The following is a 14,471-nucleotide window of genomic DNA, read 5'->3' on the forward strand; positions in this document are numbered from 1 at the left end:
ATGTTGAAGAAGAAGAACGATGGCTTGATGAAGAGGATGAAGAAGGTGAAGAAGATAGTACTAGTACCCAATCTACCCCTCACCAAGTAAATGATGATGTTGAAGATGATAGTTCTGATGGCAAGAATCATGTGCATGAGAATGGTGATTGGGATCTATTTCGAGAACAAATTGTTGACCAGATGTGGGCTGATTGGGTGGCAGACGATTTGTCCAACTCAGATTGAGTATTTATGAACTAAAATATTTGCTATTGATTAACTTCTATTTGGAATGTATTTCTGATGTGGACAATCTTAATTTTTTTTGCATGGTTTGGGATGACTGTATAACTTAAACATACTTGGTTCTAAAATTTTGTGTTGTGGGATGACTGTATAACTTAAACATACTTGGAAGCAAATTTTGTGTTGTGGGATGCATGTATGCGGACTATTAACTGAATTGCAATGCTAGGTTTATGGATTTCCCAATTAGTAATTGTTATTATTGCTTGGTTTAAAATTTTGTGTTGTGGGATGCATGTATGTGGACTATTAACTAAATTGCAATACTAGGTTTATGGATTTCCCAATTAGTAAGTGTTATTATTACTTGGTATTAATGAAATATACTCACATTGTATATGGTGTATTTTGTTAGTTTTGATGTGATGGAACCAACAGGAGATTCTAATAGTAAGTCACGGGACATTGCTTCATGGCCTAGTGCCGTTTCTCATTACATGTTGGAGTGTATATTGAAGCAGTACAAGAGTGGTAAGAGTGGAGATAATGGACTGAAAAAAGAGCAATTCATTGAAATTACCAACCAACTGAAAGAGAAATTATTTACTAATTACGACTGTGAACAAGTGAGAAACCACTTCCGGATTTGGAAGCAAAGGCTTAGAGCATTTGGTGACCTACAGAAGCAAAGTGGATTGGGTTGGAATGCATCTGATATGAGATTTGATGCTCCTCAATACTTCTGGAATGACTATAGGGTATAATGGAATTTTTTAAATTATAATTTCTATATAATTGTGTTTTTTTTTCTTACTTATAACATAAGCACATTGACATTGTCCTTTATATTGCTAGAAAAAAGAACAAAAGTATTAGAAGGAACATAGTGTGCTCCCAATGCACCTTGAAGTTGGAGCTTTGCTAAGGAAAGAGATGGCAACTGAGAATGATTCAACAGTCCCCTCTGAAGCTGCCACTGAAGTTATAATGGACGTGACAGGTACTCAGGTTGGGGGAATAGGGAACAATGATGGTGTTGACTATGAACCTATCGAAGAAGAAGAAAGTGTTCCTTCCACTCCCATTGGTAGTATCAATTGTTCTCGAGGAAGACCTCGTGGGTCCGTCAATAGTGGTATAGAAAAGAGGAAGAAGGTTGTAGCTGAAAAGGTGGTAAGTCCATTGAAATCGATTGCTAACTCAATCGAAAAGATGGTAATGAGTGAATCTCAGTCTGAATTTGGGAGAGCAATTATAGATGCTATTGATGCCATTCCAGACCTCAATTTCCATCAAAAGTTTAAGGCCAAGGAATATTTCATGGCCAAGAAGAATTCTGCCATTATCTTCTTGGAAACAAGAGTAGAAGATAGGCGAAATCTACTTGAGATGTACTTGCCAGAGATTGAGAAGAATTGAGGTGACAATAGGAAGTGTGAAGAATTCGAAGACAATGGTTTTTTGAATAGAAATTTGATGTGTTTGGTTGATGTAACTTGATATTATGTTAAGTCTGTGACAGTATTTTCTATGCATATTTCCTCTCTTGAAAATGTTTGTGTTAACTTACAGAAGACATTGAATGTATCCGCTTGTGCTATTGCGAAGTGTGATTACTGTGGTAAAGATTGTTCAATTTTCACTTTTAAGTCAGGGTAACATGTTGGAAGGAAATTTTTTAAATGTTCATTGAATTGCCCCTTCTTCATGTGGGTTGACCATCTTACGATGTGTGAGTGTGGGAACGGTCAATGTAAGGTCAGAACTGCGAAGACAAGTGCAAATTATGGTTGATATTTTTGGTGTTGTCCACAATCAACTGGGGTATGAATTTCTTAAATTTTTTTTTTATTTGTTTATTTTTTTTCAGATGTTTAAGATTTGAATGTTTATTTCCTTATATTCTTACAAGATGATTATATTTGCTACATAGGTTGAAAACAAAGGTTGTGGAATATTTGAATGGATATCAAATTCAAGCCCAAGTTGTTATACTTACCTGACTCCACCTAGGTCATTATGCTCGGAAACCTCAACTTCATTATCTCCTTCCCCTTCATCAGACTATATCAAAGGATACTTGAACGGTGCAATAAAAGAATCGGAGGGTCATACGAGGATATTAAGAGATGTTCTTGACACACTCAAGAAGCTTGATTTAAACAAAAATGTAGGATGAACTTTTTTGGAATTTTTTGGAAAACAAAAAGGCCGAAGCCATTGTAATGATAAACGTTTCATTATCCTTTTTTTTTATATATAGAAAGACTTAATTATCATTTAATAGTACTTGGATGAACTCAATACTATATTATACCTTTATATGCTTCTTCTCTCATTTGGTCCTAAGTACCTATATTACTTGTATAAGTTGTTGGAGACTATTGTTTCTACCCACTTTAAAGAAGATTTATCTCCATAATCCAAATCAAGCTCTAGTTTGGGCAATTTTCATATCTGAAGCATATAAAATTACTGCTGATCTGACCAACAGATCATGATTCTGTTTAGTTATGACTTAATTTCTCATATATAGAGGGTTGCTCTACCGAGGTTTGAAGGCCATCAATAATAGAGATGTTCATCAGTTAAAATTTTCACATATTACCATAAAAAAGAAAAAATAAAAAAAATAACCAATAAAGTACATGTGTGGAACAAATTTTGGTTTTTGGTTTTGTTTTTTGGATTTTTTTTTTAACCCAACAGAACATGGGTTCAAAGACTCAAGGGTAACCAAACAGTTTACACTCAGAATCAATGGCTAGAATCAAGGTAACCAAACAGTTTTTCACTCAGAATCAAGTGACAGAATCAGGGTAACCAAACAGTTTTCCACTCAGACTCAAATGACAGAATCAAGGGAACCAAACAGTTTTTTTACCAAAAGGTAATTATTCTAAAGAAACTCATTCATATGAGTTAGATCCAGAATCCTAAATCCTTAGAATCTGATCCAACGGATAATTCGAACCAAACGCCCCCTTAGAGTTTCAGATAAACTCAACTACCTAAAACTTTATCTTCTCAAGGGTTGAACCAGTCTTGTGGGTGAACGTTGTACAGAATAGTCATGTATTTAGTTGCTATTTTCTTATAACAGCTCCACAAAATCTGTAACGTACCACTTCTATATAACCAATGAAATCCAATAGAAGAAATGCGTTGGAATTCAAACGCAATACTCAGGGCCCGTTTGATTTTGTTTTTAGAAATGGTTTTTCCATTTTTCTGTGCTCAGAAACAGAAAAACATCGTTTTTTCTATTTGATTTTTTTGTTCTGTTTCACCTATTTATAAAATAAAAATTAAAATATATCTACTTTTGTTCCCAGAAACAAGAATGGAGAAATACCTTTTAGTTACTTTTCTGTTTCTTGAAACAAGGTGAGGGGAAAAAATCGTGAAGTCCCAAGTCCCGAGTCCCGACGCCCTACCCCCTCCTATCTCCCTGCAGCTCTCCACAAGCTGCAACTCTCCACAAAGCTCGGCGACCGTCTCTGCTCTCTCGCGAAGCACCGACGACCGTCTCTGCTCTCTCGCGAAGCACCGGCGACCGTCTCTGCTCTCTCGCAAAGCACCGGCGACCATCTCTGCTCTCTCGCAAAGCTCCAGCGATCGTCTCTACTCTCTCTCGAAGCTCAGCATTCTCTGCTCTCTTTCTCTCTGTCTCTCGTCAAGCAACGGAGAGTTGGAGCGACAAGTACGATCGTCAAGCTCAGGTATCATTTCAAGCACTAATTCACATATCTGATTTAATCTCTGTAACGTGGGGATTTGGGGGTTATCTTGTTGATATCTAATGGGTAATCTCTGGCCCTAATTTCTGATTCCTTCTAATTTGTGTGGATTTGAGGGTTGTCTTGTTGATCTCTGATGGATTTAAGTTCTCTGTTTGTTGTTTCCGTTGCTGATGTTGTTGCTATTCTTCCCTAATTCTTTGCTGGTTGAGATATTGAATGTTTTCTTTTCTTCCTGAATATTATTATTACTATAATGTCTCTGGATCAATTTGTAGATTGTAACGGTTGGTGGGTTACTTGATATTCTGTGGTCTTATAATCGAGGTGAGACTTGATTACCTGATTCCGGACTGATTGCAATTCTCACCATGGCCTAGCCGAACCTTCAGGCCTTACCAGGAGACCAAGCACTCCAACTGTTTGTGCTAAGGCCTAGCCAAAGCCTGATGTGTAACAGGGATCATTGGTGCACAATGCAAGATCTAACATGTTTATCATATCTCTTAAGTCAATGCAGACTACAGTTTAATTATGAAAAGCTAGCTTCTCTCTTCAATTCTCAAGATAGCAACAACTTCAATGGCTAATTCAATATACTAATCGTGATCAGTATCTTAATAAAAGAACCTGATTATACTGTGCAGCAATATCAGGAAGTTGGATTTTTCAATTATGTGCAGTAAATTACAAGATAATTGCCAAGGGCTAATATCTGTCCCTTAAGGTCTGAAACAGCCCTTGGCCTCTTAAGAATCAACCTCATGCATCCTTGTCCAAAAATTCAGTGGCTGACCACTTGGCCCAGTTCCTTGGTCCATATAACTGTTCCGATCAGCCAAAAGCCTGCTTTTGTTGGTGTGTCTTCGTTTTTGTTTTTAGAAAAATCATAAATTTGAAAATTGAGCATCTAAAATTAATTCACTGGCTTCTAATTTTAATTAAAGTTTGATATAGTTGATTCTTTTAGAAAGACCTTCATTTGTGCCTTTTATTCTTTATACCGTAAAAAATTAGAAAATGGAGAGTCGAAGGAACTAATAGTTTATTTTTTGGATGATACAGAGGGGGATGGGGGGGACAAGGTGAGGAACAGGGGACTTGGTGACAGTTTCTCACTCACTCACTCGGTCACTCCTATTAAGTATTTTTTGTTGTTGTTGTTTGTTATTCTTTATTATTTATTAATTCCAAGGAAAATTGGGTGGGAAGGGAATGGCTGGACTGGACAGTTTCACTTTTCCCTGCCCTCTTTTGCAGCTGCTGCTGTTGTACTACTACTTCTGCCCTTTTTTGAGTTTACCACCACCCTTTTTTTCTTCCCATGTTGTAGTACTATTGTGCATGCAAGCTAATTAAGGATAGTAGATGAACTTCCCCACAGAGAGAGAGAGAGAGAGAGACCCAAAGTCCCAAGTCCCCATGTGTCTTCTTCCCTTAGAAGTTAGAAGTCACTGTGAGGGAGAGAGACCATATTTTTACTTATTTTTCTGTTGTTTCCTTTGGTTGTAATTAAATGAGAGAGAGTTGGGAAATTAGTATTTTTCATACTAGATCAGTTGGATTGTGTCATAGCCATCTCCTTGCTGTCCATGTCTATGTTAAAGGAGTATTATTCATACTAGATCAGTTGGAGTGGACCTGGAATTTAGCTTTTGTTTTGATGTTGTTAGCTGAAATCTCAAGTGTAGAATTTCACAATCCCAGAGGCAAATGGACAATGAAAAAGAACAATTGCTTAAGTGTTGATGTTGGATTCGATCAAAGTGTTCTTATCTGGCATGTTGCAACAGATCTTTGTTACTATTATATCTTCAGTTCATTCTTCCTTTTATGGTGAACAATAGAATTGGAAAGACGAGGTTTCAAGACACTTGTGCCAGAATAAAATTGTTTTTTGATGTGCAAGAGGACAGAGGACAGAGGACAAAAGCTTAGCAAGCTTTTTTCTTTTGATCTTCAGAAGAAGAAATCACCAGTCAATGAAAGACAAGCACAAGCTTGCATTAGGAGGTTTCTTAGGTTGGATTCTCAAGTTCTGAAGGCAGAAGAAAGCAAATCTGTGCTATTTGATGCACATAGGCTAGCAAAATTGCTGCAAGGATATGCAAAGGAAAAAAGATGGAAGATCTTAAGTGGTGTATGGGTGGAGATGCTGTCATATGCTGCAAGTAATTGTAGTGGGAAGCACCATGCCCAAAGACTTTGTGATTCTGATATGGTATTAAGAGAGAGAGTTGGGAAATTAGTGATTCTGGATTCCAAGCATGCTCTTAGCATCAAAATCAAAATTGGCTGATGTCCTCCAAACATACTTCCACCTTCGCGATAAAGTACTAGTTCTCACTGCTTCTCTTAATGTCAACAATGATATAATGTGGCTCAAGGCCTCGTCTGGTAGATGGCTTATGTGATCCTCCTCTATTCCCTCGATCTCCTATTTTTTTTTTTCAAATTTTCAACAACATAATTATCTCTACTAATCTCATATTCTTAATATCAATATGTCCAGCTAAATAAGATGTAAAACAAAGTAAATTTATTTTTATTAAAGTTCTATTCCCTGCAATGTTTCAATATTGTATGAAATGATGGTAGGAATACTGTTGACCATATGGTAATTTGGAATACCCTGGAAATTCCATGAGATGGATGGAAAACTAACAGAAAATCTTCACATATTCTTTCAATGCATACAAGATTCATTGGCTTACTCTTTCCCTAATAGCATGCATAAAATCCTTTGAGAAAGTAAATGAATCTTATAAATAAATCAGTTAACTTCCTCCACGAAATATGAGAAGTATTAATATATATATTTTAGAATTACATGGTATTGCTACTGTTTCACTCACTTTGAAAATTTTGGTTATTTCTTTTGAGAGACTTCCTTTTGTCATTGTTGAATGCCAGTATGTGAATCTTCAATATGCATATCTGATTGTGAGCTGATGATTCTTGATTTTAACATGATTAATGTTTCTTTTATGTAGACAATATGTCATATAGTGGAAACCCTACTCCTGCTCCAACCACAACCACAACCACAATCCTTTGGAATGCTTCTGAATTGAACAAATTCATCAACTTAATGATTGATAATGTAAGGAATGGTCAGAAGTCCAACTCCACATTCAGTAAGGTTGGGTGGAATAACATTAAAGCAGGACTAGAAGCAACTTTCCAACGTCCATTTCGAAAAGAGCAGTTGCGTAATAAGATGAATAAGCTACGAGGTGACTATAATAGTTTCAGACGGTTGCTCGAAACTACGGGATATGGATGAGATTCAAATACTAGGACTGCTACAGCTGCAGATTCTGTTTGGGAAAATGCTATAAAGGTAATCCATTCCTTGAAGCAATAGTCAATGGATAAATACTTTTTTTTTTTGCCAATAGTGTATAATATCGATTTTTTTTTTTATTATAGGCAAATCCAAATTGGACCAAATTCCGAAAGAGTGGACTTCCATGGTGGCCAGAGTTGTTAGAGGTCTTCTCAGACTCAAGTGCTCGAGGAGATAGAGGAGTATCTCAGCATACTGCTGGGAAGCAAAAGTCCATTGACATTGATCTTGGTTGTGAGGATGAGAATGATACACACGATTCTTCTGAAGATTTAGTAGGTCTGGATGATATAGAGCCTATAGATGTTGACGAAGTGGTCAGTCGTTCTACAACAAAGCGGAAGCGTGATAGAACTATGTTAGTTGCTACCATTAATGTTAGTTGCTACCATTAATGATTTTATGTTAGTTGTTAGAGTATATGTTACGTAATAGAAAACTTTATGTTCTATTTACTTATGTGACATTTAAAAAGATATTCCCTATTGAATCTCTATCACATTGGGTTTTTTTATTTTAATCATGCATGATGTCTTCCCTTCTGTCAAAATTCTAATGGCATAACTGTAATTAATGATACATGCATAAGAAACCGTTTCTTGAAACAGAAAAATCAAACACTTTTTTGAGGTAAAAAAAATGTTTCTTGGAACAAAAACGAGAGAAACCGTTTCTGTTGTTTCTAGACACAAAAACGACTGAAACAAAATCAAACGGCCCCTAAGTACAGGAGAAGACATCTTGGTGGGTGTTGGGCAGTTCCAATCTGTGGAGAGGATTCAATAGAGGCGTCCTTAGACATCTTGGTGAGAGGTAGGGTTCGGTGATGCAGCAAAGTAGGAGGGAAGATGTGTGGGGCCGACCAGGGGATGAGAAAATGCAGAAAAAAAAGAGAGTGCTGATCACCCAATAGCCAAAGAGAAATTCTGAGGAGAGGAACCGAAGGATATTTGAACTCGAGCAGCCACCGGCTGTTGATGATCATCCAAATAGAGAAAAACTAGGAATAGCTCGTTGGAGCTTTTGTTTATGCTCTTGATACCATATGCTCAATTCTAGTCGACCAATACAAGGAAACCTAATCACATGTGATATCAATCTTGTTGAAGTAGAATTAGACTGCAAGTAAGAGTCCCTAATACTTGGGAAGTTAGTTGGAATTTGAGTGACGTCCAAGGAGAGAAGTAACGTCCAATATCCAGAGGAAGCCATCTTCTTTGTTGATGCCATCTCCTACATCTCCTTCTCTGGTATTAAATTGTTGGGCAGCTTCATCTCTTCCGAGAGCTCAGTTGGTTTCTTCTTGCATAACTCTTCGCCGTGGGAGATCTTGGCCTTTTCTTAGTATTTTACGATCATTTCAGAAGCCGTTGTTTTATACTTGCAGCTCTTTTGGGTATTTCTATGGATGGAAAGTATGAGATGGTGAAGGGATTTATATAAGGGTTGAGACGAGGACACTTGCCGGTTTTGGAGAGCTCCCTAGAAAGTCTGTTATACTTAGGTGATGGGAAATCCCTTCAACTAGAAGATTTTAAAGGAGAAAATTACAAAGCAAATGTCGCTCCACACAAGTCCATTGAACAGCTAGTGGGACCCACCCAAGTATGACTTAGGGGCCCACTGATCAGATGAGATCGCAGCCGTTTGTGAGCTATGTAGTTATGTGCAATTGAAAATGCTCATGTTGTTACCACTAATAAAAAAAAAAAAAACTACATGTTGGCATTTTCATAATTGATATTGGATGTGCATTAACGTATCTAAATGTAGATAGCATTAATGGTCCCTTTTTGTTTTTTTTTTCAATCCTTTATTAGGCATCTAAGTCAATCTTGGGAATTCAGCTCCTGGCCGACATGGTTATCTTCTTTTTCCCTTTAATTTTAGGAAGCTCTTTCTGTCAACAGTTTTATTTATATTTTTGGAGGAGAAAAATGCTGCTAGATTGCATAGTGTATACTAAGATCTCCCTATGTTTGTTTCTCGTCTATCTCTTATGAAATGATATATTTATCCCTTTTTGTGTGAAGAGAGAGATAGATCCAAAAGATACTAGCGTATGCTATGCAACTGGATAGGGAACTCAATTCCTTTTTGTTTAAATTGAAAGTTTATTTTCACATTAAAGGTTTATATATATATATATATAGTAAACTCTCATGTGCAAATGCACGTGTGGCCATTTGTATAAGTATCTAACAAATTAAATGTTTAGATGCTAATGGGGAGGGCAAAGAGAAAAAAAAAATTCCAACATGGGCATGTAATTGAACTTAGGTAAAATAATTCAGTACTATAGATGAGTACTGGTACAATATGAGAGCTCAACGTTTTAACCCTATAATTCTAATTATTCCATTTGAAAGTCCGATGCATATCTCCAATACTTGACAATCGCACAATGCTAATCAAAACACAAGAAAGATACCATGAGAGGCAACAGTAGCACAATGGAGGCTCGGAAGTTATAAGGGATGATAAATTTTCTTTCAAGAAAGTTTTTTGCTCAGTTCAGACATGAGATTAGTATAAGTATAAAAAGCATCAAGCAATTTCTCACAAATTTAAGCGTTGTTGTTCTATTCTCTTAAAAAAGGATGGTGGCTGCAAACATACTCTCAACAAATATTGAAGCTAAAGCATATGGGCAAATATCTAAAGAGTATATCCTTCCACTTAAGGGACTCTGATATGCCTTTGAAATAACCAATATCAATATTTTGTATTAGATGAGAATGAAAAGATCCCCACAACACAATCTCATGATGAAACTGCAGCAATGATACACACATTTTTTTTGTAGAAATGAAAGGCAGAATGAAGAGATAATGAATGTAGCAGAGACTCTAGATTTCATTGTAGAAGGGAGTTGAGAAAAAAAGGAGACAGTACACTCAGAGGAGAATGGAGCGAGAGTTTGCAAAAGCTGCTAGGGTTTTGGGGTCTGGGCAAGGTCTCGATGGACGCAATCTGCCTGACTGAGGGTGACAATCCCATCTTATATATTTTTGGTAGCCACAGCGTAGTCTTTCCCCTAGGCCTGCGGTGCGAACATGAAGTTCCTTTATCTTCTTTATCCTTTTTTTTTTTTTTTTTTTTTTATAGATTTTCAATTTGATTATTATGTTATCTATTTGAGGGTGGGACATGAAGAGTAGAGAGAAGTTTTTGTGTTGTTTTTGTTAGATTCTTCCAATTTTACAAGGTTGAAGATATTATCGGTGTCGTTCTGAATGGATTATCTACTGATTTGGATTTGCGAAGAATTTTTTTTCCCTCCCTTCTTTTCTGGAATTATTTCCTAGATGGATTTTTTTTTTGGGTGGGGGGGGGCCTCTCATGTTTGAATCCCTATTAGAATGTGTGACATGATGTTCCTTTTTCTTCTTTATACTTTTTTAATAGAAGTAATTATATGATTCAGGAAGGTGGAATTGATCTCAAAGATGTAAAGTCACAGCAATGCAGAGAAAGCCGAGGTTTCTTGCCTCATGGATATTATTATTTCTTGAGAGAACTATCTAAGAAATAAAAAATAGCGCAATCCCATGTGTCATCCCAAGTGTTTAAAATTGGTTTGAAAGTCCAAGAAGTTACCTTAAAAAGAACTAGTGAAAAATAAATGGGGAAGTCATTAGTCCACATGATTTTGCACCCAATTAGAAACATTATCCTTTAGGCTCCATTTTTTTTTTCGCTAGAAAATCATTATATTAAAATGAAGAAAAATGGGAAAAATTAACAGAGTTACATCCAACTGAAAAAATCGATTGAAGCAGAAATAAAATCGGTGCCCTGACCCCCACCTTCGGCATTGCCATCAACAGAGGAAAGAGAAGCACACTAATCAAATCTATAGTTTGGTTTGCCCTCGGCATCTCTTCTTATAAGATCCTTAATGTGGGCAGGGAAATCGATATTTGTGGCTGATATCCCTGTCTTGGCAGCATCTCTAGCCAGGTAGTCGGCAATTGAGTTCGCTTCTCTGAAGTTGTGAGTTATTTTCCATGTGATACTCTCCAAATATGGTTGCAGAAAGATCCATCTCTGCAAAGCAAACCATGGAATTTTCTTTTGCTGGATAGAGATTGCAACAACACTAGAATCTGTCTCTACCCACAGACATGTAATGCCCAGCTCCCGAGCTCGCATAAGCCCCACCATAAGGCCTTCGACTTCAGCTTCGAAGACTTCCGAGACTCCCATAAATATTTTATAGGATTGAAGAACGCCTCCCCTGTGATCACGAAAAATCCCGCTTGCACCTGCGCGACCTGGGTTCCCCCTTGAGCTTCCGTCGAAATTCAATTTAATCCAATTTACCTCGGGCCTGCACCAGAAAACCTCTAAGATCGATTGAGGGGGAGAACGCTGAATCGGAATACCAAGCTTCCTGCAACAAATGAGATCAGTCGTTGTCTTAACTTCACCTTTGGTGCGAGGCTTAGCGGACTGTATATCCTCTAGAATCATCTGCTTCAAGTATCTTGCCAGTCTTGCCTTGCCATCATGCCTTCTATTATTTCTTTCGCGCCAAATATGATCAGCCATTGTTAGTAACCCCATGATCCACGCCTTTTTGCAGCAAACAGATTTCTGTTTTCTTCTCCACCATTTGAGGAAATCGGCCATGGTTCCAACTTTCTTCCATGGCACATTGAAGCACCCACAAAAAAAGAGCCATATATCCTCTGAGTAGGAGCATTGAAGGAAAATATGAGTCAATGTCTCAGCCTCCATTCCACATAAGCTGCATTTAGAGACAAGGGCTATGCCCCTCTTCTGGACAGCGTCATCTGTAGGGAGCTTGTCATGCACCATTCTCCAACCAAAGATAGACACCCTGGGCTGCACCTTTTTGCCCCAAATTAGAGAGAACCATGGCACTTTCGGGTTACGGATCCTAATATCTTCCCAGGCAGAATTAGAGTTGAAAATCCCATCAGAAGATAGACTCCACAGGCACATATCTTCACAGGTATAAGAGGGAATTTTAATAGTTCGAATTTTCTCAAAAATATCATGCAGCAAAGGGGAAATAGCATTTGGCAATTTCCATTTGAAATTGTCAATGAAGTCACTGACCTTTCCCTTGTAGTGAAGACTCGACTCTCCCTCCAGGCCAACTAGCTCTAGGATGAATTTTCCGCCCAACCATTTATCCGACCAGAAATTAATGCTTTTCCCATTTCCAATCGTCCAGGCTTCTTTGGAGGCCACGAACTCCCACATCTTCCTAAAGCTAGGCCAAATCGAAGAAGGCTTATAGGACTTTTTGAAGGAACCATCACCCCTCAGGAATCTCGCCCTTAAAAAATTGCATGCTATGGATTTCTCAAGCTTGACCCTCCAGACCATATTACAGAGCATGGCTTTGTTTATGTCTCTGAGCCTTCGCAGCCCCAACCCACCTTCATCCTTAGGCCTACAACACAGATCCCATCTGACTGATATTTTTTTTGCAGTATCAATCTCACCTGTCCAGATGAAATTCCTCATCCACCTCTCCATTGTTGCAATAAGGGATGAAGGCCACCAATATACGGCTGAACTATGGTTCATCATTCCCAAGATCACAGAGCGGACCAAGTCCACTCTTCCAGCCATGGACAAAATCTTCCCTTTCCATCCTGCTTGTCGCCCTTTAACTTTATCCAGAATGGGGATTAGCGACTCCTTTTTCACCCTTCCCTTAAAGATCTCGACCCCCAAATAGCGGGTGGGGAAGTGACAAATGGAGATACCAAGCTCTTCCACAATGGCTTGCTTTCTAGGGGCAGGAACAGATCCCAAGAAAAGCTTGCTTTTGTCTAAATTTATTTTTTGTCTGGAGAAGCTCTAGTATTTAGAGAGAAAAATATGGAGATTTTTAACATACCTGATGGATGCATTTGAGAAGATAAATACGTCATCGGCAAATAGAATATGTGTAGGGATAATAGCACCACGGGGACTCGATAGAGCTTTAATGCTATTATTGGCTAGGAGCTCAGATAAGCCTCTACAAAGAACCTCTTCAGCAATTATAAACAGCATCGACGAGATCGGATCTCCTTGTCTCAGACCCTTCTCCACACCAAAGTATCCAACAGGGCCACCATTTAGCAGAACTGATATTCTGGCAGAAGTAAGGATTTGATGGATCCAAGAGATCTATTTTTCAGAGAAGCCCAATCTCCTCAGAACATGGAAAATAAAATTCCAAGAGATGGTGTCGAACGCCTTCTGGATATCAATTTTTAAACCCATACCTCCTCCTCTCGTGGATGCAAACATCATGTTGGCCAGCTCCGAGGCCAAAGATATGTTAGAATGAATGATCTTCCCTTTCTGGAAGGCCCCTTGCTCCTCAGAAATAATTTTTGGAAGAACACACGATAATCGTATAGCCAGAACCTTTGATATTATTTTGCAAAAAAAAATTTCCCATGCACAATGGCCTGAATTTGTCCAGGGATAGTGCTCCTTCAAATTTAGGAATCAAGACCAGAAAATTATTATTAATTCCGTAAGGCATGAAACCGGTTCTGAAAAACCATCTGATAGCCTTGCACATCTGAAGATATGATGTCCCAACATGATTTATAAAAAGCTCCAGGAAATCCATCTGGACCAGGCACACTATCTGGATCAAGATCCCACACCGCACCCTTGATCTCAGTGTCAGATGGAATACCATCTAATCGACCTCTATCCCATTCTTCCAAAACATTTGGAATGCATTGCAATAAATCCATGTGATTGGTCAGGGGAATACCTTTGTGAAAAAGCTCATAATATCCGTGACGTATTCCTTGATCTGCGCTTTATCAGAGATCAGGGTCCCATCATCCATCTTCAGAGATTTAATAGAGTTCTTCATTCGCTGCATCTTCACTGAGATGTGAAAAAGTTTTGAGCATCTATCTCCTTGATCCCTCCATCTAGAACGAGATTTTTCAGCCCACAATTTCTCATAATTTTGCATGGCCTTCAGGTTTCTGGTCTTTGCATCAACTTCTTTTGCATAAATTGAGTCGCTTATCCGATCTCTGTCAATTTCAGCCTGGATCTCCTCCATGCATTTTTTTGCCTCCATCATCTCCAAATTAAAAGTTCATCTTGGTAGCCATTGATTATTTCACCAAGTGGGTAGAAGCTCAAACCTATGCG

At 38.1% G+C, this 14,471-nt stretch overlaps 1 protein-coding gene across 1 annotated transcript; it reads left to right on the forward strand.

The window, feature by feature from the left end:
- Positions 1-1,160: 1,160 nt before the first annotated feature.
- Positions 1,161-7,696, forward strand: LOC122067456. The gene is made up of 4 exons (XM_042631310.1): positions 1,161-1,400; positions 3,637-3,949; positions 6,961-7,310; positions 7,400-7,696. Exons 1-3 carry the CDS (start codon positions 1,161-1,163, stop codon positions 7,251-7,253), a joined length of 846 nt encoding a protein of 281 aa, XP_042487244.1. The 3' UTR covers positions 7,254-7,310; positions 7,400-7,696.
- The last annotated feature ends 6,775 nt before the right edge of the window (positions 7,697-14,471 follow it).

Source organism: Macadamia integrifolia, unplaced genomic scaffold (genome assembly GCF_013358625.1).
Source record: "Macadamia integrifolia cultivar HAES 741 unplaced genomic scaffold, SCU_Mint_v3 scaffold2914, whole genome shotgun sequence".
NCBI classification, from domain to species: domain Eukaryota; kingdom Viridiplantae; phylum Streptophyta; class Magnoliopsida; order Proteales; family Proteaceae; genus Macadamia; species Macadamia integrifolia.

Coding starts and splice junctions, on each gene's coding strand:
- LOC122067456 (XM_042631310.1), top strand. CDS start 1,161: ATGGCAACTGAGAATGATTCAACAGTCCCCTCTGAAGCTGCCACTGAA. Junction 1,401..3,636: donor AGGTTGTAGCTGAAAAGGTG/GTAAGTCCATTG, acceptor AAAATCGTGAAG/TCCCAAGTCCCGAGTCCCGA. Junction 3,950..6,960: donor AGTACGATCGTCAAGCTCAG/GTATCATTTCAA, acceptor TCTTTTATGTAG/ACAATATGTCATATAGTGGA.